The sequence below is a fragment of the Mesoplodon densirostris genome, chromosome 10 (assembly GCF_025265405.1).
Source record: "Mesoplodon densirostris isolate mMesDen1 chromosome 10, mMesDen1 primary haplotype, whole genome shotgun sequence".
Taxonomy (NCBI): Eukaryota; Metazoa; Chordata; class Mammalia; order Artiodactyla; family Ziphiidae; genus Mesoplodon; species Mesoplodon densirostris.
The window spans coordinates 33,889,669-33,917,055 of NC_082670.1; the positions used below are offsets into that span (position 1 = coordinate 33,889,669).

At 41.3% G+C, this 27,387-nt stretch overlaps 2 protein-coding genes across 14 annotated transcripts in view; one reads left to right on the plus strand and one right to left on the minus strand.

Annotated features, from left to right (window-relative positions):
* Positions 1-27,387, minus strand: part of NFYA (nuclear transcription factor Y subunit alpha) — a 27,426-nt gene continuing 39 nt past the window's right edge. Inside the window, exons 1-12 of one of the 8 annotated variants that reach the window (XM_060109764.1) lie at positions 25,467-25,544; positions 23,323-23,553; positions 21,236-21,321; positions 19,857-20,004; positions 17,750-17,836; positions 14,646-14,792; positions 10,899-11,030; positions 10,371-10,476; positions 9,037-9,203; positions 6,851-7,024; positions 5,971-6,072; positions 1-2,599 (exon numbers count right to left, since the gene is read on the minus strand). In XM_060109764.1, coding sequence (XP_059965747.1) covers positions 2,546-2,599; positions 5,971-6,072; positions 6,851-7,024; positions 9,037-9,203; positions 10,371-10,476; positions 10,899-11,030; positions 14,646-14,792; positions 17,750-17,836; positions 19,857-19,931 — 1,044 coding nt within the window. In that variant the 5' untranslated portion in view covers positions 19,932-20,004; positions 21,236-21,321; positions 23,323-23,553; positions 25,467-25,544 and the 3' untranslated portion in view covers positions 1-2,545. Of the gene's footprint in view, positions 2,600-5,970; positions 6,073-6,850; positions 7,025-9,036; positions 9,204-10,370; positions 10,477-10,898; positions 11,031-14,645; positions 14,793-17,749; positions 17,837-19,856; positions 20,005-21,235; positions 21,322-23,322; positions 23,554-25,466; positions 25,545-26,379; positions 26,486-27,387 lie in introns of those variants that run through there. The other 7 variants (XM_060109763.1, XM_060109766.1, XM_060109767.1 and 4 more) reach the window with 7 other exon arrangements.
* Positions 26,728-27,387, plus strand: part of OARD1 (O-acyl-ADP-ribose deacylase 1) — a 6,216-nt gene continuing 5,556 nt past the window's right edge. For 2 of the 6 annotated variants that reach the window (XM_060109774.1, XM_060109772.1), the window contains exon 1: positions 26,728-26,941. The gene's annotated coding sequence lies outside the window, so the exon portion shown is untranslated. The other 4 variants (XM_060109775.1, XM_060109771.1, XM_060109777.1 and 1 more) reach the window with 4 other exon arrangements.

Genomic DNA, 27,387 nt, shown 5'->3' on the forward strand with positions numbered 1-27,387 from the left:
TATAAATTTATTTTAAAAAATAACAACTGAAATGACATCAATGATCAATCACCTGTGCTCCCCCTACAGCTGAGGGAAAAAACCTTCTGTATAGTTGAGTCCCAAAGGAAAATCAAGACATTATCAGGCACCCATTAGCCAGAAAAATGCTGTTGGTCCAGTGGTATAGACACTGACATGTTCAATGTACCAGTGCAATTAAAATATATATTTACAATTATCCTGCAAAAAAAAAGCACTCAAGAAGTGAAATAACTATGCATTAAACCAGTTATTCACTCATCCATTCACTCTTTTTGCATCTATGAAGCCATCACTACAGTTACAAGGACAAATGAATAAAAGAACTTCTAGTAACAAAAAAATCCAAACCTCACCCCCACTTTGTGGGTTATTATGTGCTAAAATGACCGCAATAAAAGGGCCATGAGCCACCTGAAATGGCAATGACAAAATGACAACTGAAGCATTTCAAATAAAACCAAACTCAAACTCGTGAAAAAAAAAATCCGCAACAATATGAGGTTGGTATTACTATGTACAAACTTACAACAAACACAAATAAATAGCATTTTAGAACTGTTGTTGGCTTAAGTACTAGAAATTAGGTCTGAGGAATTTCTTTCTGAACTCTGCATCTTGAAGGTTCCTAAACAAACCAAAGGATATGAACTCTTCATTGTTTTTAGTAATCTATCGTCTGAAGAACTTGGGGCTTACTGAATAAAGTTAACACCTGAAACTCACACAAAGAGCCAGAAGTTTCTAGTGAGCCCACAGGTCAACCCCGCCTAACATCTGCAAGCCAGGATAGATGACTAGATTCAAGGGACTAGGGAGATACTTCACTTCCTGCTTTCTTTGCGTAGCTCTGTACCTCTATTTTGTACCATTACAGTGTTTTCCCTTTGTGATGTTTTCTTTAGAGGGTTTAATTTCTTTTCCTTCTTAATACAGCTACAGTGAAATCAAATAAAGAGCCAGACTCTACTCTTGGTATTTAAATCAAACCCAAACGTTCTTCAAAAGGATTATGTTTTCTTTCTTTGTTTCCAAGAAAACAGTAACTCTTCTGAACTATCATCTTAGTTCTCCCAGGGTTCCACGTCTAGAAAAGAAACAGATTACTGAGGCACAATCCACTCTGGGAGTTGTGGCCCTGTTCCTGACCCTGCAGGAATCTCTATTTCCAGTCCGCAGTTTATCCCCAGAACACGGACGCAAATGTGAAAACCTTTCCGCACAATGCCTATGGAGAAAAGGGGAAACAAACAGAAACTGGCACCAAAGAATCAGCTGCCATGGGAAGAATGAGAATGTTCGCTCTCCAGGGCCAGCACAAAGCGCAGGAGTGAAGCCAACATACACTTCAAGCTCTAGCAGGCAACCTGGACTATGTCCAGGATAGCTTGATTGAACAGTGCTTTCCAGAAATTGTCAAGGACCAAATCTCAGACTTTTCCCTTTCCGTGCTTGTTAAAAGGTTATAGTATAAATGTAAATTATTCTCTTCATCTTAATGATCCATCCCAGGCATCCATCCACTGGTGGATCGTGCTATGACAACATGAGAGTATATATACTACCCTTTGTCCTTCTAGACTGAAACAAACATGAACCTTTCTATTCCCCAAATGCTGTCACAAAGCCTGTGATTGAAAATCTCTAGTTCTGCTCTGTTAAGTAATTACTACAAATGTCCTCAGCACTTCAGCACAGAAGTTCTATAATTTTGTTCTCTACTTAGGAAAGGCAGTGTCGAGGTCCAGCACACTCTAAATTGTCTTAAAAGTAACCACAGCAAGAACTACAGTCCATATGACCTGTCGACAGACAAGCAGACCACAACTTGTCAAAGCTAAGAGATTCAGCTATATTTTTAGTGCTTGAGTCTTTTATCAGTCTATCCCCAGAGTTAGCTTCTTCTTGGCTGGAGTCCAAAAATACCAACCTATCATCTGGGTAGAAGAGATTCTTATTATTACCACAGATTAGATGAATGCATCTCAGAGGATTTATTGTTTCCATATCACGAGATGAAGTTTCCTTGCCTGGAAACCATCTCTGAATACAAAGTGTCCATTAGTCAGCCTGAGATCCCCCATCAGAGGGATGGGTGCTGTTTGGAATCCATGGGAAGGAGTGGGCTGCAGCTTCCCTGACTGCAGTTTAGGTTGAGAAGGTCGTTCTCCTCTGCTGAGATGGCTGGCTGGCATTACCAGTCAACATTAAGTGCTAGGTGTGGTACTGCTGGGCTGGCACGGGTCCCCTGCATCATCCCAATCCATGAAATGTCAATGTCACCAACAGTCTGAAATAAGTCCTGACTGAAAGGGTGAGACAAAGGCTTGCGACTTCAATTTGCCAGACATCCTTGCAATTATAATACTAAGCCACTTATTAAAAACTAAGTGGTTTCTGTCCTGTAGAAAAGGGCAGAAAGTAATCGTCAGTGTCCCATTGGAAGAGCTGATCAGTTTCCTTGGAACAGTGGGAAACAGTGCGAGGAACATGACCTTGATCAGTCCTATCACATGGCCTGGGGTTAGGACACTCGGATGATCTGTGTCATAGCCTCTTCATCTGCTTGATTTGGATCCTACAAAGAAAGCATAACAATTAAAGTCCTTCGCAAAAGAACTGGGAACTCATGGCTCTCACTACTTATCACCAAGGGAAATACACAAACTAAGTAAACCAAAGGCTTGTGATGTATCTAAGTCTGCACACAGGGATTGAAATGCAGCTCCATTAGCTAAGAAGAGACAATACACCTTATTCATAAAAAGATTCCAAGTCTGGCCTGGCATTCCATTAATAAACACTCCAGAGTTGAGAGTATCTCTCTTTTCTAAGCACCTATGCTGTGCTCTATGCTTAAGGATTAAGGGTCCTTAGGCGGCTAAGAAGACCCAGAGAAACCAAGTCATGTTGTATATTTTCTGATCATCATATTTAAATACTGAGCAGCAGGGCTGGAAAGGACGCTGGAATTTATTTACTTTAATGCACTCATTTTGTAGATAAACCTGAAGCCTGGATGGGTGAAGTGATTTGCCTGGACTAGAGTCAAAAAGTTAGTGAGGAGCCCAGCAAGAACTAACTCCCAAACCTCTTGGCTACGACTTAATCTTCTTTCCATTAAACTCTGCCTACTGCCTGCCTTTTACAAAAAAACCTGCAGTGTTAAGACAAGGAACAGTCCTTGGGAGTTCCCTGGTGGTCCAGTGGCTAGAATCTGGCGCTTTCACTGCCATGGCCTGGGTTCAATCCCTGCCCGGTCGGGGAACTAAGATCCTGTAAGCCGTGCAGTGTGGCAAAAAAAGGGGGAGGGGATCAGTCCTTGGAAGCTTTTTGCAACACTCGACAGTAACCACCTTCAGTTCCTCCACACCAACACTCTGAAGCCTCAACTGGTGTGATCCAAGAAAAAGCGGAAGGTGGTAGGACCAGAGGCTGGGTCTTGATCAGTGAGCATGAACAATAACCAGCCTCTACTGAGCTCTCACCATGCACTAAGCACTGTGCTAAACAGGTGCCTAAAGTGACTTACTGCATGAAATCCCAACATTCCTATAAAGTATCAATAGCATCCCACTTCACTGGTGAAGGAAGTGAGGCTAAGTAACTTACAGAAATAGTTTGAGATCTGCTGCAGAAAGCAATGAGCAACTAACGTGCATCCTTGAGCACGGGACTGACATGACTAAGAAAGCACCATCTTATAAAGACAGATGTGACAGTAGAGCAGGTGGGATGTGATGGGTATACAGAATGAAGAATCAGTAAATGGGAGGAACACATTAATTCAACAAACATTTACAGAGTGCTTGTTCTTCAATGTGCATCATGCGAAGTACAGTCGAGAACAACAATCCTCGACTTTCTGCACAGCTTACGGTCTAGTGAAGGAGACAACTACTGCACGATCACACAAATAAAACAATAGGATTATTATCAATATTGCGCTCGGAAGAAAAGGAAGATGTGAGAAAACAATGGGGTAGAAGAGACCTCTGGATATGGCCTCTCAGATTTAAACCAAGACCTAAAACAAGGAGATAGCAAAGCAAAAGGATGGCGTGAAAAGCTTTTCAGACCAGCTATTCTGAAGACAAAGGTTCCTGAACACCACAGCAAGAGCATAAAGACCAAGCAGCAGGAGGAAATAAAGCCAGAAGTGGGCAGGAGCTAGATCATGCAGGGCCTTGCTGGCCATGGTAAGAACTCTGTATTTTAGTCTAAGTGCAAATGGAAAAGGGTGGGAGTAGAAGGGATTTAAGCAGGATGGTGATGTGATATGATACACGTTTAGAAAGATCACACTAAGATGTGGAGAGTGAACTAGAGGGGCACAAGAGGGGAAGAAGGGAGACTAGGCAGCTGCTGTAATAACTGAAGCAAAGAAGAGCAGGTTAGACCAGGCTGACAGCAGTTACGAGGGAAAAAAGTAAGGTGATTCAGAGTATATTTTAGAGTTAAAACCAAGAGGACTTCAAGAATTGGACAACTGTAGCTTTAATAACTGGGTGAATGGACATGTCACTTGTTGAGATGAGTGTCTGGTTTAGGCATAAAAAAATAAAATAAAAACCAACCGTTCTACTCTTGCACTGCTGGTGGGAATGTGAATTGGTACAGCCACTATGGAGAACAGTATGGAGGTTCCTTAAAAAACTAAAAATAGAACTACCATATGACCCAGCAATCCCACTACTAGGCATATACCCTGAGAAAACCATAATTCAAAAAGAGACATGTACCAAAATGTTCATAGCAGCTCTATTCACAATAGCCTGGAGATGGAAACAATCTAAGTGTCCATCATCGGATGAATGGATAAAGAAGATGTGGCACATATATACAATGGAATATTACTCAGCCATAAAAAGAAACGAAACTGAGCTATTTGTAATGAGGTGGATAGACCTAGAGTCTGTCATACAGAGTGAAGTAAGTCAGAAAGAGAAAGACAAAGATAACACATATATATGGAATTTAAGAAAAAAAATGTCATGAAGAACCTAGGGGTAAAACAGGAATAAAGACACAGACCTACTTGAGAATGGACTTGAGGATATCGGGAGGGGGAAGGGTAAGCTGTGACAAAGCGAAAGAGAGGCATGGACATATATACACTACCAAACGTAAGGTAGATAGATAGTGGGAAGCAGCCGCATAGCACAGGGAGATGGGCTCGGTGCTTTGTGACCGCCTGGAGGGGTGGGATGGGGAGGGTGGGAGGGAGGGAGACGCAGGAGGGAAGGGATGTGGGAACAGATGTATATGTATGACTGATTCACTTTGTTATAAAGCAGAAACTAATAAAAAATAAATAAAAAATAAAATAAAAAAACCAACCGTTCTATTTTGGACATACTGACTAGAAATGCCAATAAGATACAATCAGTGAAATCAGATGTAAGAACCAGTATGGTTACAGACTGAGTTCTGGAATTACACTGCCTAGGTATGAATTTCAGTTGCACCATTTTATTAAATATTTTACCTTAGGCAAATGACTTAACCCCTCTAAACCTCAGATTCAAATGTAAAATGGAAACTATAATTCTTACCTCATGGGGCTTGAGCTTGTTGTAAAGATTCAATGAAAAAATGCTTACAAAAGAAAAGTGCTTAACATAATGGCTGGCAGTTAAGTGTTAGCTGCTGCTGCTGCTGCTGCTGCTACTACACTAAGAAACAAACTTGTTCTTTGAAAATCAAGAAAAGTGAGAATTTCAAGAAGGAATTAATAGTAATAACTGGCAAAGACTGGAAGGAAAAAAGGCCACTGATTAAAGACCTTAGTTCTTTTAAGGTGAAAAGGGCTCTAAGGCACACAATGTTGCATCTAGTTTAGAGACTGATTAGTCCCTAGTTTGAAAATATCAGGAGGACAGTGTGAAGGCTTCCACCCAAGAAAATACAAGGCAGTAAGAGAAGAATAAAAGGTATAAATCTTCTTACCTGCATATGGGGACTATCTTTTTCCTTTGGAGAGAAAAATCGTCCACCTTCACCACGCTTCCGTGCCATGGCATGACGGTGCCGAGACTCATGCAGGTATTTCTAAAATAAGAAAAATAAAACTACTAGCTGAAACTAGCATAGCTGTCTAATGCTCAAAAGTTTAGGACAGCTGTGATCAAACCCACCAGGGGCAATTATGACCTTGTATTATGGAGAAATCTTTGGAGAAAACACAAACAGCAGCTAACCATATCTAACTACCGTAAGAATGTAAATGCCAAATGAGTAATAATAAAGATTCCCCAAAGATCTGAGAGATCACTACCTACCTCCCAATATATATCCTCTCCTTCACTTTAATAACAAACCAAATTTTAGTTGGCTGCTCAGTAAAAAGACTGCATTTCCTATACTTATTTGCAGTTAAGTGTGGCCATGTAATTAAACTTTGGCTAATGAGACGTATGGAACTTCTTGAATGTTTCATTGAAAGAATGCCTTTCTTATTCCCTTTGCTCCTAGGCTAAAGCCCAGACAGTCATCCTGGACTATGGACAGCATACTAAGAATATCAGGACAGTAAGAAAGGAGGAGAATGGGTCTTGAGGACTGGAAATGTGCTACCACAGCCCAAGACAATTTATCTCTGGACTTCTTTTACGTAAGATAAAAAAAAAACACCCTACTTATGTCATAGTTATTTTTTAAATATTGTAGTTGCAGCTCCATATAGCAATAATAAATGCTTTTACAAAAGGTAACAGCTATCTAACTTCAATGTTTGGAAGGTACTCAAGGAAACAAACTACATAAAAGGTAATTTCAAAAGTAGAACCCTGCCGTTCTCATCCTGTATCCTTCCCAATGTTATACATACCCTTCTTTCCTTTGGAATTTTCCCTTCTGCCTCTAATTTAGCCCGGGCTTGCCTCCTCTTAAGTATACGGTGGTACTGTTTGGCATTCACATAGAGAGGCTCTTCTTCAAGCATCTCTGCCCCAGGGAGAGGGATTCTCTGGATAGCAGGCACAGAGCCAGCACCAGGTACCATCTGTGTGAAAAGAAAATCAGAGCTTATTAACTAGCAACATGAAGTATGGACATGGGAAACAGTTTATTGGTCCCTGTTAGTTTTCTTCTGAATGCTACAAAAAGCAGCTTTTATAGGACACTTATTTAAATGCAGATTCTTGGAGAACATTTACACCAAAGGCCTGCATTTTATTTTATTTTTTTTAACATCTTTATTGGAGTATAATTGTTTTACAATGGGGTGTTAGTTTCTGCTTTATAACAAAGTGAATCAGTTATACATATACATATATCCCCACATCTCTTCCCTCTTGCGTCTCCCTCCCTCCCACTCTCCCTATCCCACCCCTCTAGGTGGTCACAAAGCACTGAGCTGATCTCCCTGTGCTATGCGGCTACTTCCCACTAGCTACCTATTTTATGTTTGGTAGTGTATATATGTCCATGCCACTCTCTCACTTTGTCACAGCTTACCCTTCCCCCTCCCCACATCCTCAAGTCCATGCTCTAGTAGGTCTGTGTCTTTATTCCCGTCTTACCCCTAGGTTCTTCGTGACCTTTTTTTTTTTCTCTTAGATTCCATATATATGTGTTAGCATACGGTATTTGTTTTCCTCTTTCTGACTTACTTCACTCTGTATGACAGACTCTAGGTCCATCCACCTCACTACAAATAACTCAATTTCGTTTCCTTTTATGGCTGAGTAATATTCCATTGTATATATGTGCCACATCTTCTTTATCCATTCATCTGTTGATGGACACTTAGGTTGCTTCCATGTCCTGGCTATTATAAATAGAGTTGCAATCAACGTTGTGGTACATGACTTTTTTTTGAGTTATGGTTTTCTCAGGGTATATGTCCAGTAGTAGGATTGCTGGGTCATATGGTAGTTCTATTTTTAGTTTTTTAAGGAACCTCCATACTGTTCTCCATAGTGTCTGTATCCATTTACATTCCCACCAACAGTGCAAGACGGTTCCCTTTTCTCCACACCCCATCCAGCATTTATTGTTTGTAGATTTTTTGAGATGAAGGCCTGCATTTTCAACAAACATTCCAGATGATTCTGTAATAGGGGCCAAGGAGCCATACTGAGAAATGACACAACCATGTCCAAATTTTTGTCCATACAACTGCTCCATTTTCTAGGAATGTCTGCTGCCATCTGATGGTCATGAATGGTAATCGTAAGGCAATGAAAGAGCACAAGGAAAACACAAAGGAACATAGGGTTCAGATTGACCAAGTGCTACTAAACGCTTTTAGTTATATAAATAATTTAATTAAATTGTTAACTTACTATATAATTCAACCCATATTTTCCTAAACAAACAAAAACAAAACACTGTACTAAATGTATGAGGAAACAAGTAACGGGCTCCCGTGCCCCACTACCTTCCCAACTATAACAACTTTGAATGGTTGTATTGTTTTTTCTGGTAGTTCCTCTACTTCTCTGCAGGTCTGTACTACTCATTCTTAATTTATCCATTTTAGGTACTGTACACTGACACCGTACTTTGACATATATGAGGATTTAGCTTTCACTCACACCACCCAACTCCCCTTCCCTATCTTCCCAATATATTTACATCACAGTTTTTGGTTTCTCTATTGATTACAATCTTTCTAATTTTGAACTTACTTCTTGTTTTACCCACTCTGGGCAATATGCTTTCCAGTTCCCAAAGATCAGTAGCTAGTATCTCCCTTCATTATTTGAATTAGGAATAAGATTACAGAAAAGCAAATACATCTGTTTATCTTCTGCTCTATCTCTAGCACCTAGAATAGTCTCTGGCACATAGTAGGTGCTCAGGATGAATTAAGGTTTGTTGTAATGTTTTTTGTAAAAGTAGATCTCTGTAACTGTCTTAAGGGATTAATCACAATCCCAAGAGGTCAGCATTATAAACAAGCTTTATGAGAGATATCAAATTGCAAGTTGAAGAAATTTTCAAAGACAAAGATACATGGAAAAACAAATTACAGATGAGAACAGTGAAATGAAAAATCAATTTTCTTACCATGACCATCCCTCCTGAATTGACCACATTGCCTGCCACTGGTAGTGTCACAGTGACAGTCCCTTGCCCACTGCTGGTTGTGTTGGTATTGGCTCCGGTCTGAACAATCTGTGCTCCTGCCAAACTGGCTGCAGGGATGGTGATCATGCCTGAAACAGGGACTGTAACTTTAAGAAAATAAAACATAAAACAAACAAAAAACAGGTACACAGAAAGGAGGGAACACAGTTAGTCCCTCTTCTATGTGGCACACACTTATTCACCCTGGAAAAATATACTCAATAGCACAAGGAGAAAAAAAGCACTCCTCCATTCTCTCCCTGGTTTGCTGTATATAATCCAAGTAATCACAATCTTAGAAATTCTATTAACTATCTGGGTTCCAGTTCTGAATAAAACTACCCTTGAAATGGATAATTCCCTGGGTATTCCAATAATAGTTTTCAATGGGTGACCAAAAAGTTTAGAGGCTTCCCTTTCTATGGGTCAGTATGACTCCAGCTGTATCAACTGTTCTCATATATATGAATAACCTGCTTCAGGATGAAGATTTTTATAAATTTTTAATTTGTTTACCCTAAATTGACAATGAGTCAAACAGCTGCAGGACTAAAACTTCCAATTAAACCAGGTACTCCAAGCCCCCAAGCTATCAACAGCAGCACTTGAGGATTTGTTCATCATTCTCTGAGCTCCTGCCAGTTCAGGCCCGAGTCATGGGAGAGCACACTTACTGCACTCACTGGATCTTGTATGCTGCTGAATTTAATCACATGTCAAACCTTTAGTCATAGAATACATACCTCTAATAAGGGCTATGCACTGTGTTTATTTGGTCACATGCATGTCTCACTTACTAGATTAGAGGGTCTTTGAGAAGAAAACTACTTTAGTAATGTGCTACATATATACAGTGGGCATATAAGTCTTTTTGGAATAAATTAATAATGAAGTGGCCCAGAAAAAAAAAAAAAAAGGCAGCAATAGCAATAAATGCCAACTTGACTTACGATGTATGTCTCTACCGCTAAAGAAACTCCATATTTCTAATCTTCTATTTAGAAAACATTTCTTCCCAGAAAGAATAAAAAGCTTATATAATCCTTAGGGTCCTAGTGGTTGTCTTTAACAACCACTGTAGTTCTACAAATGGAATCAACGTTGGTCGCATATTGGTGACAAGGAACTAAACAATCAACGGAGACTTAGAGGAAATTCTGTTGTTTTTCAAAAATATGTCGTATAGAGGTCACCACAAAATTTCTAAAGCAGTCATTTGCTCAAGATAAAAAGGATGCCCCCAAAAGTGCCACAGAAATGATGGGCACACGTACCTTGCTGGAGAATGGTGCCATCTGCGTTAACTGGCTGATAGACGATGGTCTGCCCTTCGGCAGTCTGTGCCACTTGCTGCCCCTGGACAGCAATCTGCTGTTGCGTCTGTAGGAAATAAATAATGCCACAATTTAACGGATTCCAAAGACACCACAAAGAAAAGGACTATGTAGTCCTTTTTTTTTTTTTTTTTTGCAGTACGCGGGCCTCTCACTGTTGTGGCCTCTCCCGTTGCGGAGCGCAGGCTCCGGATGCGCAGGCTCAGCGGCCATGGCTCACGGGCCCAGCCGCTCCGCGGCATGTGGGATCTTCCCAGACCGGGGCACGAACCCGTGTCCCCTGCATCGGCAGGCGGACTCTCAACCACTGCGCCACCAGGGAAGCCCTATGTAGTCCTTTTTAAGAAAAAGAAATTTTTTGGATGGTTTTCTTCCCCATTTCTACTACATGTGAAATATTTGACCCAGTTGTCTAACCCTCCCAAAGCAGCTGTGCTCCTGTGGTGACACAGTGGACAGTGGAATTACCTGCGTCTGGCCAGCAGTGACGGCTGTCTGGGGCTGCTGGATGATGATCTGCTGGGTCTGGCCCTGCTGGCCCTGTACCTGCACAGCCTGCCCACCCTGGATCTGGATCTGTCCAGGTGGGACCAACTGTATCTGCGGAACAGAACATAAAAGATTAGTATCCTGCTGACACTGGCCTCCTATGGTTCTGGAGTATTAGTTACCCAAATTCCTCTAGAAGGCAGGAAATGCCCTAAAGAGGAAAAAAAGAAGTCCTGTTTTGCTCTATTATGAATTAGAGATAACTTGTTTTCCATTTGTGAAACAACGGGGGAATTCTGACCACTGTCTAGATACTGGATGATATTAAGGAATCAATGTCAGTTTTAAAAACGATGATAGGCTGGCATGGGTATATATTTTTAAAAGCATGTTCATTTAAAAATATACCCTAAATATACCTAATATACCCTATTTTTAATAGATGAAATGGTACTACATATATTCAAAATAGCCCTTGAGTAGGGGAATACAGATGAAAATGGATTTACTTAAACATAATACTAGTTTGTGTGTTAAAATGGGTGATGAGGATTCACCATACCATTCTCTTTGTTTTTGTCTGTTTGAAGTTTTTTATAATAACATATTGAAAAAAATTTAAGTAATTCCTAATTTTTCCAACTGGGATTCTATAAATATGCATATACAAAATCCTTAAAAGATGTTGTACAGAAAGGTTGAGACTATCATATTAGACACCCCTGCAGTCAACACTGAGATTTAACAAATTAAATTAGAAAGTGTTGGTAAATAAACAAGTAAAGAAATTTATCTGGTTATCTGGATCTTTTTCTACCTGTTTTGGATAGCAAGGAATACGTGTTACTGGTCAATAGGGTTTCCTCTTCTATCTATTCATATTCTTTGCCCATTTTTCTACTGGATTGTTATTTTCATATCAATACATAAAAATTTTTTTTAATGTATTCTGGATACAAACCCAGTAAGTGTTAAAAATACCTTCTCCAAATTTTATCTTTTACCTTTGTTTCACGATATATTTTGATGTATACAAGTTTTTATTTTAAAGTAGTCAAATCAATTTATTTTTGTCTTTAAGAAATCCTTCTCTACCCCACAGCATAAAGAAAATATTCCTATAAAGAGAACATAAAAGTTTCCAAGTATGCTTTTTTCCATTTAGATTTGTAATCTATCTAGCAAGCATTTTTGATATAGCATGAGAGAGAGATCTTTTTTGATATCGTTCTTAAACAATTTCTTCACTGATACTTTATACTATTTTTGTTATATACCAATTTCCAATATTCTTGCATCTATTTCTTGGCTCTCTGCTTTAGTTTCATTGTCTATATCAAGCCAGGGATATTGATCTGAGAGCATAGGTTTCACTGGAATTCTAAAACAGAAGATGCAATCCAAAAAAAGGTTAACTACACTTCTAAAAGATGCGGTTATTCAAAAACCACTAAAGCAACCTCTAATAAAAATGGATTGACATTTTAAGCATTCTAAGGGAGGCTCTGGGATCTTACCTAGAGCCATATTATATAACATTAACAGGAAATAATTTTTCCAAGATGGTTTGATTAGTTACAGTCCTGCTTGGAGGGAGGGGAATAAAATAACAATTTCAATGTCTCTTAAAGGCCAAAAAAAAATCCCCAAATTTAGAGCTTGAAAAAGCACAGAATTTAGAGCTGAAATGAACCCTAGCAATCACCTGATATAAACTGCATTTTCAAATGAGAAAACTGACCCTCAAGTGACGTGGCCAAGATCAGAAAGTTTGTTTAATGGCAGACCTGTGAATGAAGTCAGGTCATTGCACTCGTGGTACAATGTTCCTAGCACTGAATCACACTATTTCTATTCAACAGAGAAGAGGGAGTGGCAAGGGGGGGCTGGAGATGAGGCAATGACACAAGGACAGAAGTGAAACAGCAGTGTGAAACTGAGGCAAGCACACACACTAAAACATACTTAAAGGCTCATACATTTACGCATGGAGAAACATGGAAACTATTTTTAATCCTAACTAAAACTCTATCTTGGCAAAAATATGCAATAGCCTTAAAAATGATCTTACCCTTTGCCTAACCAATTCCAAAGGAATTACCGTAAGACTAAATTCAACTGAAAAAAATAAAGCTGTAAAATTCAAATACATTTATAGTAATCTTACCCATAAAAGCAAAAAAAAGAAAAATAAAACAAAAATCCCTAAATACACTTTGTAAATTCGGAATTCTGATTCATCAAATTGACCATGATGAAGGAATTAAAAATGATAAGAAAATCACGTGGGGGGGAAAAAAAGCAAAGTAAAACAAACAAAAACACCAAACACACAACAATGAAAACTATATGCGTGTGTATAACTATGTCTGAAAGGTGTGCACAGGACTACAAGGGAATATGCAAAACTTAAAAGTTTGATTTATCAAGCATAGCCAAATTTTTTCAACTTATATTACATTCCTCCAGAAAAATGAAGACATGAATGAAATAATTGTAACTGTTAAAACAAATTAAAGATATAAACAGCTTTAGAAAATTTTAGTAAAAAGTTCGTAAACATATATACTCATTGGGATTTAGCTATTAATTACAAAGGTGAGATGACTTAAGTATATACTTCTCTGCAAATTATTTCTCACTAAAAATACTTCAATATTAACCCCTCACCCAAAGTCAATAGTTCCTCCTTTTTAACAAGGACATAACACTCCATGTGAATATAGTATGATGTATTCAACCATTTCTTTATCCTTATTAACAGACACTCAGGCTACAATTTTTTATTTATTTTTTTGCTAGTAGAATGCTGCAATAAATGTCTTTGTACATTTCTCTCTACATATTGATGCTTTTGTTCCTATAGAATAGATTCTCAGAAGCAGGACAGGTAGATCAAAAGGCTTATGTAGTTAAGAGTGAGATAGCTTTCCAAAATGACTTTAAAATTTGAAAATTACCAAAAACAATGAGCGTTTCATTTTCTTCACACCCATTCTAGCACTGGATATAATTACTATTTAAAATTTTTGCCAACAAGATAAAAATCCCTCTAAAAATTTGATGCCACAGAGTCGTGTGTCCTGTTTACTTTTGTTTTCTGTTTCTGAATCAGTCTTTCCAGTGGATTTACCTAACTATATGTCTGTTTAAGGAATCAGCTTTTATTCCTTTTCTACATTTGTTGGTTTTCTACTTCATTAATTTTAACCTATCTTTTGCTCATTTTGTTCTTTTCCTAACTTTCTAAGAGAAATACCATTGTTTATTTGCAGTTCTTTTAAAATATTTAAGTTTATAAATTTTGCTCTAAGTACAGCTTGAGGTGTGTGTGATAGGTCTGAACTGAAATATTTCCATCACTTGCTGGATAACTCAAGTTATAAATTACATGGAAGGAAATGAAGACTATAAAATTCCCTCCCCCAGTGCCCAGAAGTGCCAACTGAGATCACACCAATGAATTACTTTTATTAAACTAGATTCTTTTTATATTCTTTACATTGATTTGAGATCACGTCTAATATCTTAGTCCTTACCAGAGATGTCCAATTTCTGTATAGCTCTGCTTTATATCACTGACACTACAAAGGTGGGAAATTGACTAAATGCGAACAGAAGGTAAGAAACAATTAAGTGCAATATCAATTTTCAGTTTGCAACAACCTATTTCTTAAAACCTGTTTCCTATTATTCTGTCTAAACATTTTTAAAAATACCACTCACCTGCTGCAAACCCTGTGTCCCAGATACAGGCACTTGCATGATGGTTTGACCTTGTCCACCAGGAACAGCCTGGACCATGATGGGTTGGCCAGTTGATGTGATTAACTGGCCTCCACTGACTTGTACCATTAATGGCTGCCCCTGGACCTGAAATAAAGTAAAATAAGAACAATGAAATAACATAAGACACAAAATGGTTTTTACCAAAAGACAATCACTGCATCTACTCTGCTGCCTTGCTAGAGGAGGAGAAGGTAGGAGAGACACTAAGAAAATAAGTCTCAAGTCCTCATCCTCAAGTAGTCTTCTTCGAAAATACAGTATCTTTGACTAAATGCCAAGCTGAATACTTTAAGGTCAGATATAATGGAGAATAAGCAGAGTCTTTGGGAAGTCTCAATAGATACAAGGCATTTATCATCAAATACAGGCTAAACCCATGAGAAGTATTTAATCAAATCATCAAGGCTATTTTCGTTTTTAGACCAATATCCAGGAATGGTCTCTAGTGAAGGCTGGAGAGGAGGCAATGAGAGGGAGGGCTGATGGTGGGGATGGTGGTTGACTGCAAATAAATTCTAAGTAACTTGTAAGGAGTAAATCAAACTGTACCTAGCAACCACTCTAGGTTAGGTAGTGAGCAGCTCTGGGAGCTTATATAGAATGCCCTTCCTCCCTACAGTTTCTCAAGCATAAATGAAACATATACCTTTTACCCTCTTCACCTCACTGAGAATTCTAGTCCTGTGGTTGTTTAAGGAGCCCACTAGCAAAAATGCCTAGAAATATATTGCTGGTCAGTTTACAATCTCTGTGGTGGAACTTCTCACACTGGACCCTGCAATACCTGCATAGTTATTTTAGCTTTAACAAATATGAAAATTATACAAAGCACTCAAGTGTACCAAAAAACTCCCAACTTTCAAGCTCCAATGAGTACATGGATGACTCTAGAAGCCAGGGCACTGTAAGGGCTCTGTAACATCTTGAGTCTCAATATAAAAATATCTAGCTAACTGCATTCTGAAAGCCAAAAAGTAAGCCACTTTAGTTCAGTAGAATAGCTAAAAGTCCAAGCTTTCTACCTTTGTTTTGAGGAATTATTTGTAACAGATCAGAAGAAAATCCGTATATCTGAAATAATCATTCTTTTTTTTTTTTTTTTTTTTTTTTTTTTTGTGGTACGCGGGCCTCTCACTGTTGTGGCCTCTCCCGTTGCGGAGCACAGGCTCCGGACGCGCAGGCTCAGCAGCCATGGCTCACGGGCCCAGCCGCTCCGCGGCATGTGGGATCTTCCCGGACCGGGGCACGAACTTGTGTCCCCTGCATCAGCAGGCGGACTCTCAACCACTGCGCCACCAGGGAAGCCCTGAAATAATCATTCTTAATGCTAGTGAAAATATGTTCAAATAAGAGGAATTAGTTAAAAGACCAATCTGTCCTAGATTAGTAGATTAGATATTAAGCCTCCCCCCACCCCCAAGCATATCATAATCTTCAGGAACGTTCAAATCCTGTATTTTGTTAAACTGTTCATGGAGAAATTCCACTTTACTTTTTAAAGACTTGCATATGCTCTATGAGGAAAGACTTTCCAGAATATTTATTGCATGACTAACTGAAAGAAGTATTTAAAATTCTCCAAAATAGTGAGAGCCCTAGAGGAAAGGTTTCCATTATTTTCATAAAGTACCTCCATTTCTTTAAATAAAATCTGCCTAAGTAGGAAACACAAGTTTTAAGGCACAACTATTAGTAATTTTCCGGCTATCCATCATCTTAACGTTTCCCTTCATTGACACACTTTTCCCTATATATGCACATGATCAACTATTTGAGACTCCAAGGAACCCACTGTTTTTACAACATATGAATGAATACAAGCATACATGCATCAGACAAGAAGCCATACAGTTAAGAGCATGTTACATTCCCATTCCACAAGTGGTTAATGACAATACTGTTTTATATTTCAATAAGATGAAGCAAGCATGAAAAACATGAAAAACAAACTGCTGAACTGAGATTTGAATATAGTTTGGGAGTACCTATGAGCTCAGCTTATTTCAGCTTAATTTATGTGCCGAATTGGCTGTACATCATCATCAAACACTATGAGTGGCAGGTTTGGGAGTGGGGCTGAAAGGGTAAAGTGAAATGATTACAATAAGGGGTAGTTCACTGCAGGATACTTGCTAAGCAGCACTAGTAATAAAGTGAGATGCCAGTTCTACATTCTAGGTCCTACCCTGAATCATTTCCATTCAATGGAGGGAAAAAGGCAGGGTACTCAAATCTTGTCAGTTTCTCAAAAATATGGTCCTTTTAGTTAAAGTAACCTATAAACTCAGAAAAGACTTATGCTTCTTCACTTATCTTTACATAAGATCCGGCCAAAATATAACCCCAATTTACATATTTAACTTGGTCATACATAATGTTAGGAAACTGCATTGTTTAAGTAGGAATTCTTATGGTGGCTATAATACTTAAGACTTACAGAAAGCATATCCCACCTCTGTCCAAGAGCTATGGGGCAATCTCTGCAGATCTAACAATAAGACAAGTCATTATTTCCCTAAGAAAGGTAATGAAAAGATAGCAGTTAAGAGATTAACAAGGTTCAGTGATTAGATCAATCTTGTCAAGTGCAATCATTATTGCAGGACAGGACAGCCAAGTTGTCCTTTTAATAAAAATAAAGCACAATCTACCCTAGTAAAATGTATATATTTTCTTCTCCACTATCATAATACAAACTCAAGAAAAGTTACCATGCAATCTTATTACAGTTTGATCTCTAAATAGGTTCTAATGCCACTTGTAAGAATTTCTTCCTGTCCCTTATACTGATTCTTTCCCAGACATTCCCAAAGAATATTAGCCAAAAGGCACTTTTCAGAAAATTGATACTGAGGTCACTACATGATTTAGCATGAAACATTAGGAAACTGGCATCTTCTAAGCCTCAAAGACAAGTTAGCAGCATCAAAGACATGCAACTGACTTTGCCATTTCTCCATGAGATCCTACCACAAGCAGCACCAAACATGAGGAGAGGAGAAGTTCATGCAGTGCTTACAGAGAATCAGAGAGGGCACCACTACCTGGAGGGTCTGGACTTGCTGGCCTGAGGCGGATGCCACCTGGGCCTCAGTCTGCAACTGGACAGCAGTAACACCACCCTGCTGCTGAGAACAGGAACAGGAAGAGCTTGAAATGTGTCAGGAAGGAAATGTATAGCACAAGACATGAGGTCACCTTACCTCTTGTGGGAGAGGGAGGGTCTTCTTTCAATAGCCCCACCCTACACAGGACTTTCAAACTGTAGACTCCCTATACTGAAGCTGTTTTGTTGAAGTAACAGATTACAGATATTAGCCCTTTGTCCCCAGAGTGGAACTCAAAACACACTTCCATGACTCAAAAAAACCAATATAGCTAACATCATTAACAAAAATTTTTTTTAACAGTCCTTCCCTCCAAAAATAGGTATTTGATCCTTCTTCGTGAAGTTATTTTAAAGCTCTTTTTATTTCCTCAAATGAATTCACAAGAACAAAAAAGCTAATCAGGTTTTAGTAGCTTTTTTTTTTTGCGGTACGCGGGCCTCTCACTGTTGTGGCCTCTCCCGTCGCGGAGCACAGGCTCCGGACGCGCAGGCTCAGCGGCCATGGCTCACGGGCCCAGCCGCTACATGGCATGTGGGATCTTCCCGGACCGGGGCACGAACCCGTGTCCCCTGCATCAACAGGCGGACTCTCAACCACTGCGCCACCAGGGAAGCCCAGGTTTTATCAGCTTTGAAGCTTTGTAGCTTCAAAGACGAATTTCTGGAACTTAAATGCAATCCCCAGAAAGGAAGAATGAAGGTAATCACTGTGAGCCAGAATCACCTTCATGAGGTCACTGCTTCCATGTCCCCAAACCAGGATCACTCCTACTCAGCTGGACTGCCTTAGAAGCAATGTGTTCACAGATTCAACCTAATTATTACTCCTAATAGTAAGTTCTGACAGAACAAGAATTCCCCCACCAGGGCATTGGTATGAATGGAGGGTCCTCTGTGGAATCCCCTTTTCTACCAAGGCAGTTGAAGGAAGCTGCAGTTACGTGGAAGGAAAAGCCAGCAAAGGAATTTCGATAATTAATCTCTCTCTCTCTCTCTTTTTTTTTTTTTTTTTGTGGTACCTGGGCCTCTCACTGTTGTGGCCTCTCCCAATGCAGAGCACAGGCTCCGGACGTGCAGGCTCAGCGGCCATGGCTCACGGGCCCAGCCGCTCCGCGGCATGTGGGATCCTCCTGAACCGGGGCACGAACCCGTGTCCCCTGCATCGGCAGGCGGACTCTCAACCACTGCACCACCAGGGAAGCCCGATAATTAATCTCTTTTAATCAAGAGTAGCTCCTTTCTTTGATCATTAGATGGAACAACTCACCATCAAAACATCCTCTGCCCTCCCTACTAACTACTCTTCCATATTATTTAAGTTCCATTTTAGAAATAAAACATTCCCAATCTTGGCCTAAGGGTAAATCAATGCACAATAAATTTCTTTTCTTCCAGGGAGAAAAAACAAGTGAAGTTTTCCTAAAATAAAGCCAGGTATAAATCATCAGAAAATGTAATCTGTGTATAAATTCAAGAAGGCAACCTACCTTAATTAGGATAAACCAGCAGCAGGGAATTCCTTTCTAATATGTGCTTATCCATAAGTGTGGCTATCTAAATATTATCCTCATGTTAAACTAGAGCTTTTCAAAATAAGCACTGTGATGGATCAAATCAAAGGACAGTGGATTTCTTAGAAGCTACCTTGGTTTGTTTTTTGTGGCCAAAGCCTTACTAGACCACAAGGTAGCTTAATCAATAAGAGAAACAACCAAATTGAATCCAGGAAGAACAAAAAAAACCCCTCCATAATTCCATCTGAAAACAGACTAGGTGTTGGATTTCTAATACGATGAAAGGGGGCAATTTACTATTAAACCAGGCTCCCATGAAATCAAATTCTAAGTGGTTACGGACTGGATATAGACTTCTGAACAGAGAAAATGAGAGAAACTGCAACAAATCTAATCTTTGAAAAGCACTTCAGCACAAGTCACCAGACCCACTCTTAGAAGATCTGAGACCTCTCGATTCCGCTACTGAGCAGTGTTATTATCAGCTCTTTTGCTGTGATGTTTAAAGCAGTTTTACTTCCATACCTGCTGCTGAATCTGTCCAGCCTGTACAACAATCTGCTCTGTTGAACTATTGCTGTTTGCTGTATACTGTTCCATGGTCCCTCCAAGTTAGAGTCTTGACCACAATGAGTTTCACTCTGGAGATCCTAGAAGACTTCAAGATGCACTCCTATTAGAAAGGTAGGAAAAGTTAAGTGAGATTGTTAATAAAGGCTTCACCGGATGCTTAACCTTGATAACGCTATTTAACATATATAAAAAATGCTTTGTCATTTCTCACCAGCAAACTTTCCTTTCAATACTACTAGAGCAACACTTAAGAAATTCTCATTAAGCTACATCACTTTGTTACAAGGCCTATTTAACACTGATTTTCAGGTCTGCACATGTACTTTAGAGAATAGTTTCTTTAATTTGTAACACATTTGCACTACATATGGTAAGCAATTTAAAATTTCAGGGTTTATTATTTAGTAAGTAATTACCCAGACCTGAAGTCAAACACGTTGCTTATCAAAATTAAGTAGTGTTAAGTAAGAAAGACCCAGCAAAGGTTTAGGAGTTTGCGTTTTAATCCAGAGCAAGGAATAAAAAGGAATTACAGAAAGAGCAGGCTATGATTTTCTCTGAAAAGAATTTAAGTTTTCCTCAGTCATGAATCTGAATGCCTAATAATACCCCACCCTTTATTGTATAATTTTAACTTTTACTATGATAATTTTCAAAATTGTACCAAAATAGTGAGAACATTATAATGAACCCCTATGGCCATTACCCAACTTCAACAATTTTCAACCCATGGTCAATCTTATTCCACGTATATCTTATCCACTTTCCACCCACCCCTGCATTATTCTGAAGCAAATCCCAGACACTTTATTATTCCAAAACTCCAAAAATACGTCAGTATCTATCTCCAAAGAGTAGATTCTTTTCTTTATCGTTTTATCACAATGACATTGTGCCTCTACAATTACTTCAAAACATTAAAAAATTTGTAAGCTCTTAATATCAAGTATGCAGTCAATGCCCAAATTTACTATTCTCATACACTTTAACAGCTGAAAGCGCCTTTTTTTTTTTTTTTTTGCGGTACGCGGGCCTTTCACTGCCAGGGCCCCTCCCATTGCGGAGCACAGGCTCCGGATGCGCAGGCCCAGCGGCCACGGCCCACGGGCCCAGCTGCATCGCGGCACGTGGGATCCTCCAGGACCGGGGCACGAACCCGTGTCCCCTGCATTGGCAGGCGGACTCTCAACCACTGTGCCACCAGGGAAGCCCTTAAAACTCCTTTTTGAAATAAGCACACAATTAGATAAACTGAAGTGATATTTGAGAACCTTGAATAAAGACCTGATTCAAAAATTTTAAATTATATAAATTATCAAAGGGTAATTCACCTTGGAAACATGGGGGAGGTACAGTTGTATATAAGCAAAATGTAGGTAAATCTTTCCCCAAACTTTTCTCCAGGGCTTCATGAATTCTAAAATTTGAATGACAAAGTTATGTGAGTTACATGATCTGCACATCACAGCAGCAAAGCAGTGCACCACTCTCCACAAATCCACACATGGTGGATGATATGAATCACCCACCATGATTGTAAGGTGTCTCAATATGATGTGAAGAAATCAAAATATATTCAAGTGCGTGCCCAAATATTAGGAAGAAGTATATTGATGGATGAATAGATGGAGAGATAGATATATATATAGGTATCTCTCTGAAAAGGCAAGTATAGTACATTAACAGTAGACTCTAGATGAAGGGTATACAGGTGTTTATTGTAAAACACTTTCAACTTCACTGTATGTTTGAAAATTTTTATACTAAAATGTTGGGAGGAAAATCTAATAAAAATCGATTGAGCCTATTACTCATAACCAAATTGGTATGTAGTATAAGAGTGTAAGAGTTATAAACAAGTGACAGGATGACTATGTCATCACAGCATGATGGTATGTGGTGATGTGGTTCTTCAACTCACTACCCTTGCTCTAATGGAATGTTCACCAAGCACACATCTAGCTATAATTTAGATTTACATATACAGTAGCCAACAGGGAGCAGATATGATCAGAAACACAAGTAAACTTGATAGTTATTTCTCATTGCATACTGAAAAACTGGCTTTCTGATTTTTATGTCTCTTCTGAATTGGGTGACTCAGTTGGCTCCTGAGAGATTCTGGGAACAGTACAGAAAATCAGATTTGCAGCCAGACTAAGTGGCTCTTCCGGGGAAGTGAATGGTCTTCCCTAAACTCTATCTTGTCTCTAACTGCAATATACACAATACATTTATGTTTCTAAACTAATAAAATTAAAAATTAAGGGTCATGATACAAAACAGTGGTGTGATTTCATTTATATGAAACCCTGAATAGGTAATAGTAATCTAGAGAGAGAAAGCAGATCAGTGGTTTCCTGGAAATGGAAAAGGGGGAAGAGGGGAAAGTGGGAAGTTGATTGGGATAGAGCATTTGGAACTTTTCTGGGGTGTAAAATGTTTTATATTTTCACTGTGCTGGTGGTTGCATAGGTGTGTAAATTTGTCAAAATTCGTCAAAATGTCCACTTAAAATGATTATCCTTTATGTCTAAACTATATCTCAAAAGAGTTGATTAAAAAAATAAGGATCAGGAAGGAATGTCCTCTATATTTTAACAACCCACCCCACCCCAAATCCCCTTCCTGTATAAGATTTTTTCCTTGACCACTAATTTCCAGAAGTTTACATCGCACTGGAAGTGCAGGGAAATGACTAATAAAACGTCATGCAGATTTTCTTCTTAACTAGTTTATTCTGGTAATACAAATGCTTCAATTTAAAAACACTTAAATTCACTATACTTTGAAGGGTCAAAAGGAAGCAGCTTCAAGTCTAACAGCAATTCTATGTCATAGTAACGAGGGAGCGATTCAGCGTGGAGCATGATATTGAGACTGCTAATGGTGAAGGCTGGACGCAACTGGCTTCTATGAAGCCACATGTTCCCATTACTGTGAGCTTCAGTTAGCAGAACTGCAAACATCGTCGTCTTTCCTCAAGTGCCTTTCGGCCACATTCTGACAGAATTAAGCCAGCCAGCTTTAGTCTGTCTAGCTCTCACTCCTAACTCAAAGTTTGAATGTTTTTTCCTCAAAGAGAGAAAGTGAGTATGTTTATTCCGGTTAGCAAGAAAATTTCCCTTCCTCTTCACTTCAAGCTGCAGAACCTGAAATGCAGCTAACTACTTAGGAATCCATTCATTGTGGACCCACACACATTTTAATTTTAAACCTAAAGCTTCCAGAAACTCAACTATAAGCAAGTGAAAAACCCCGTAGAATTATCATATTTGACAATCACTACCAGGTAAAAACTAGAACGGCAGCTTTCAAACTTTTTTGATAACTCACAGTAAGAAAAACATTTCACATCACAAATGCACATGCAACATATTAAAAAAGTAACTAAAACAAAAGTTTCATGAATACTTACCTTCATAACATAAGATGAACTGTGGTATTTTCTATTCTATTATAAAAAATTACCAGCATTGGCCCACTAAATGGACTTCACAACTCAACAAACAGGTTCTGATCTGTGTTTGATAAAAGGCTAGAGAACAAAGGGCTGTCCAGCTTCCCCATCATCCAAAAGGTTCTGGATTGCAGTTCCTAATTTGCTTCTTAATCTCCACTAATGATGTACCACCTGTCAGACACCGTCCTGAAGGTTTCAGAAATAAAAGTAAAACTGTGACTAAGATTTTAACTTCAAAGGGTCTTTAAATTTAGTAAAGGAGTAAAAATCTGTACTGAACCCCTAAGAGAAAAACAAAGTAATATGGGAGTATGGAGGACACAGAGTTCTTCCAGTTGGGGATCGATAAGAAGGCTTTAGAAAAACGTGGCATCTGACCTGGTCTTAAGCATGAGCAGGATTTATATATGTGATGAAGTGGGAGGGAATGGAGTGCTCCAAATGAGGATAGAGCATAAAAACAAGGACAGAAAAATTTCCACATAGGAACAGCATATACAAGGCCACGTGTCAAGAGAAAGCTAAGGCCAGATTACTGTATCTCAACATTCCCAGCTAAATTTTTCTGCAGATAGGTGGAGTCTCTAGAAGGGTTTAGCAAAAAAGTGACCAGACTATAATTGTCGTTTAGAAAGAAGTCTAGCAAAAATGTTTGCTGGTTTTTTAGTGACTAGATATAACCATTTTTAAGTACCAAGGTATTCATCCAGTCCAAAGGCAAATGTAAACATTCTAAAAAATATCTAAACCACAGTGCTCCATCTGTTAGATATTTTAAGAATTAAATAAATTTTAAAAATGACTTAAACAATGAAAAACTCATTACAAAAAGTGAAAACAAAAACTGTCCCCAGTGCTTCCCTGGTGGCGCAGTGGTTGAGAGTCCGCCTGCCGATGTAGGGAACACGGGTTCGTGCCCCGGTCCGGGAAGATCCCATATGCCTTGGAGAGGCTGGGCCCGTGGGCCATGGCCGCTGAGCCTGCGCGTCCGGAGCCTGTGCTCCGCAACGGGAGAGGCCACGGCAGTGAGAGGCCCGTGTACCGCAAAAAACAAACAAATAAACAAAAAAACTGTCCCCAAATTTTTAGTAGTGGAAAGAGCACTACTCCTCAGGAGTAGTTTTCTGCAACCTACCAGTTGTATGACCTTAGTAACTGTGATTATACTAAAGGCCTACTCTATGTGGCAAGGACTGCTGCACTCGGTGCTTCACATGTGTAAAAACTTTTAAAGTCCTAGGAGAAAAATCTTCCTTTTCCCCCCAAAGTCAGCTGCTATTGTGGAGCAGAACCCCATAAGCCAGAAACTTATTTTTCCAATCTTAGAAAAAAGTGTGTTTCTAGATTTCTCCTATCCGAATTTCCACAAAATAACTGCTTCCGAAAAATTCCTTAGCAAGATATACAAGTGTTTGTACCAACTGGGCTTTCCAGCCTAAACTCTCACGGCAACTGCCCACTGCCCTATACTTTCTTCCCCCTTGAACGCACAGCAAAGCTTGGTGCCTCTGCACTTGCTTTTCTCTTTGTGAGCAATGCTCTTCCGTTCTTTCTTGTCCGAAGAAATCCCATTATCCTTCAAGGCCAATCAAAAGTGTGGCAATGCTGGCCTTCCGCCGGGGCTGTTGGTAGCTCACACATCAGTGCACCACAGAACTGAACTTGGCCCCGTTACAGCACTAACCGTGAGATATTAATTACTTGTTCACCTGTCAATCTCCACCAGGCTGGGAAGGTTCTTATCGACCTCTAACCACTCCCTCTCCAGCACACAGATGGACGCCTGGTACATACTAACTGTTCGTGATACTTGGTTGTCAACGGAGATTTCCTTTCACCCTAACCAAAACCCCACAAGACTGTTACGTTTCTATAAATACCTGCTGAGAAAACATCAACATACTGGAAAAAAAAAAACCAAAAGATGGCTGTGGACTGAGCTAATGAGTGAAACCTGACACGTTCAAAGTGACACAGAAAGGTTAAAATAATTGTGCATTCCCAAGGGAGCGAGAATTCACAAGATGAGCAACAACAGATAAGACTAATGAAAGCAAATTGTGCAGCCTCCGGTAAAAGGAATGCACAGGGCTCGCCACCTTGTATAGTGAGGTCCCAGGCACCAAATGGACAGGCCTTACAGCCCGGGCAAGGACGGGTGACCGCCTGGTTGCGCTCCAAGACGGAGGTGTGCAGTTCTGCCCGGCGATCGGGGCGGGGAAGAGAGGAAATGACGAGCCAAAAGGGGGTGGTAACGGCGCCGGGCCGGAGACCCGGGCCGAGCGTGCTGGGAGGAGGGGCTCAGCGGGGCCCGGGAGTGGGTGCACTAATGGATCCCCTCCACCGATCAGGGGGACAGCGGGGACGGCGGGGCGGGCGGGGCCACCCCTCTCCGCGCTGCACGCGGGGCCCGATGGCTGCGGCGCGCGTCTTCCCCGGGCCTGCCTCCCGACCCACAAGGGCTGCAGACAAGACAGTCCCGCTCACGGAGGGGTGGGGTGCGCGGGCCCCGCGGGGGGAGACTTCCCGTCCCGAGGGCCAGAGCGTGTTGAGTGCAAGGGCGGGCTTAAGTGTGAGGCCGGAAGGACCAGGAGGAAACCGCCAAGGCCCCGGGCCCGCGTGTGTGTATACCTTAGCATAGGGGCCTTGGTGGCAGGCAAACCCAACACCCCCCCGGCCTGGGGCCTGAGAAGCTGCGCCTAAGGGTCGGGGGGACGGGGACGCATCGCATCCCCAACTGGCTCTGGCGCCCTGCGAGGCTCTGGACCCCGAGATGCCTGCTCCCGAGGGCGCCATCCCCGCGCGGGGCGGCCCCCTGCAGGCCTCGGCCGGGAGTGCCCCGGGGCGGTCGCAGGCTCCAGCCTGGGCCGTCGGGAGCCCAGCTCGGTTAGGCTCAGCTCGACTCCCCGGGCCCGACGGGCGCCTGGGCCTCTCCTGAGTGGTCAGCGAGACCCGCCAATCGGGGCGCTGGGGCCGGCTCTGGGCCGCTGGATATTGGCTCCTCACACTCACCGTGCCTCGCTCCCCCGGTTCGCTGCCCGCGCTGATTGGCTCCAGTACCGGACCCCGAAACCCAATCAGAGGCTCCAGCCGCCGCTGCCGCCGCCACTGCCGCTGCCTAGCAAAATGGCGAAGCCGAACAAAGGGGAATCGGGCCTCCCTCCAACAGCCTCCGCGCAGGCGCCTCTGAGACCACGCCCCCTAACCCGAGCTCGGGCTCGCCCCACCCCCAGTTGAAGGAGCACTGCTCAGGCGTCCCCTGAAGCCACGCCCACTTCCCTGATTGGATCACACCCCCGGCTGAAGGAATACGCAGGCGCCTTCTAGACACGCCAGACCCTTCAACCCTTCAACCTTCAAACACCGCCCTGAGCATAGTACCACGCAGGCGCTAACTAACTCCTTTGCCAACTGCCCTCCCCCGTCTATGGCGCCCCTGGAGACACGCTCCTGGGGCTAATGCGCAAGCGCCGTTCTACCCAACTCGCTGTCTCGTTACGCATGCCCGGGCGGCGGCGGGGTACTCTATGGAATTTACCACCGGAAGTTCGGCGGCCATCACCAAAGAGTGCAGGTTCGGCTAGCTAGCTAGAGGGGCTCGTTTCCGCCCCGCTCCCAGGTGGTGGGCGGCCATCTTAGGTGCGTGCAATTAAGAGCTTTGGCGGGATTGGCTCCACATCTGGGCTCTTCTCCTGCTCCCCACCTACCAGAGCCCTTCCCCGCGGGGCGGGACCTCCTAACGGCCGACTCCTTTCCAGGTGAAGGGTAACCCCGGTACGTTGGGGCTTTGAACGAGCCTCCCCGCTCCCTACCACGGGACCCCGGGACAGGCCCCACGCCCTCGCTGATCCGCCCTAGGGTAGGAAACAGAGAATGGGAGGCCTCTCTAAACTTCTTCCCCCAGCTCCCCCCAAAAGATGGGGGTGAACTTTCCTTGAGAGGCCGCCTTCCCTCTCCACCTGCCCCCGCCTCGGCAGTACACTCCCCCAGGCCTGTATACTCCCTAGTTGCGGCTTAACG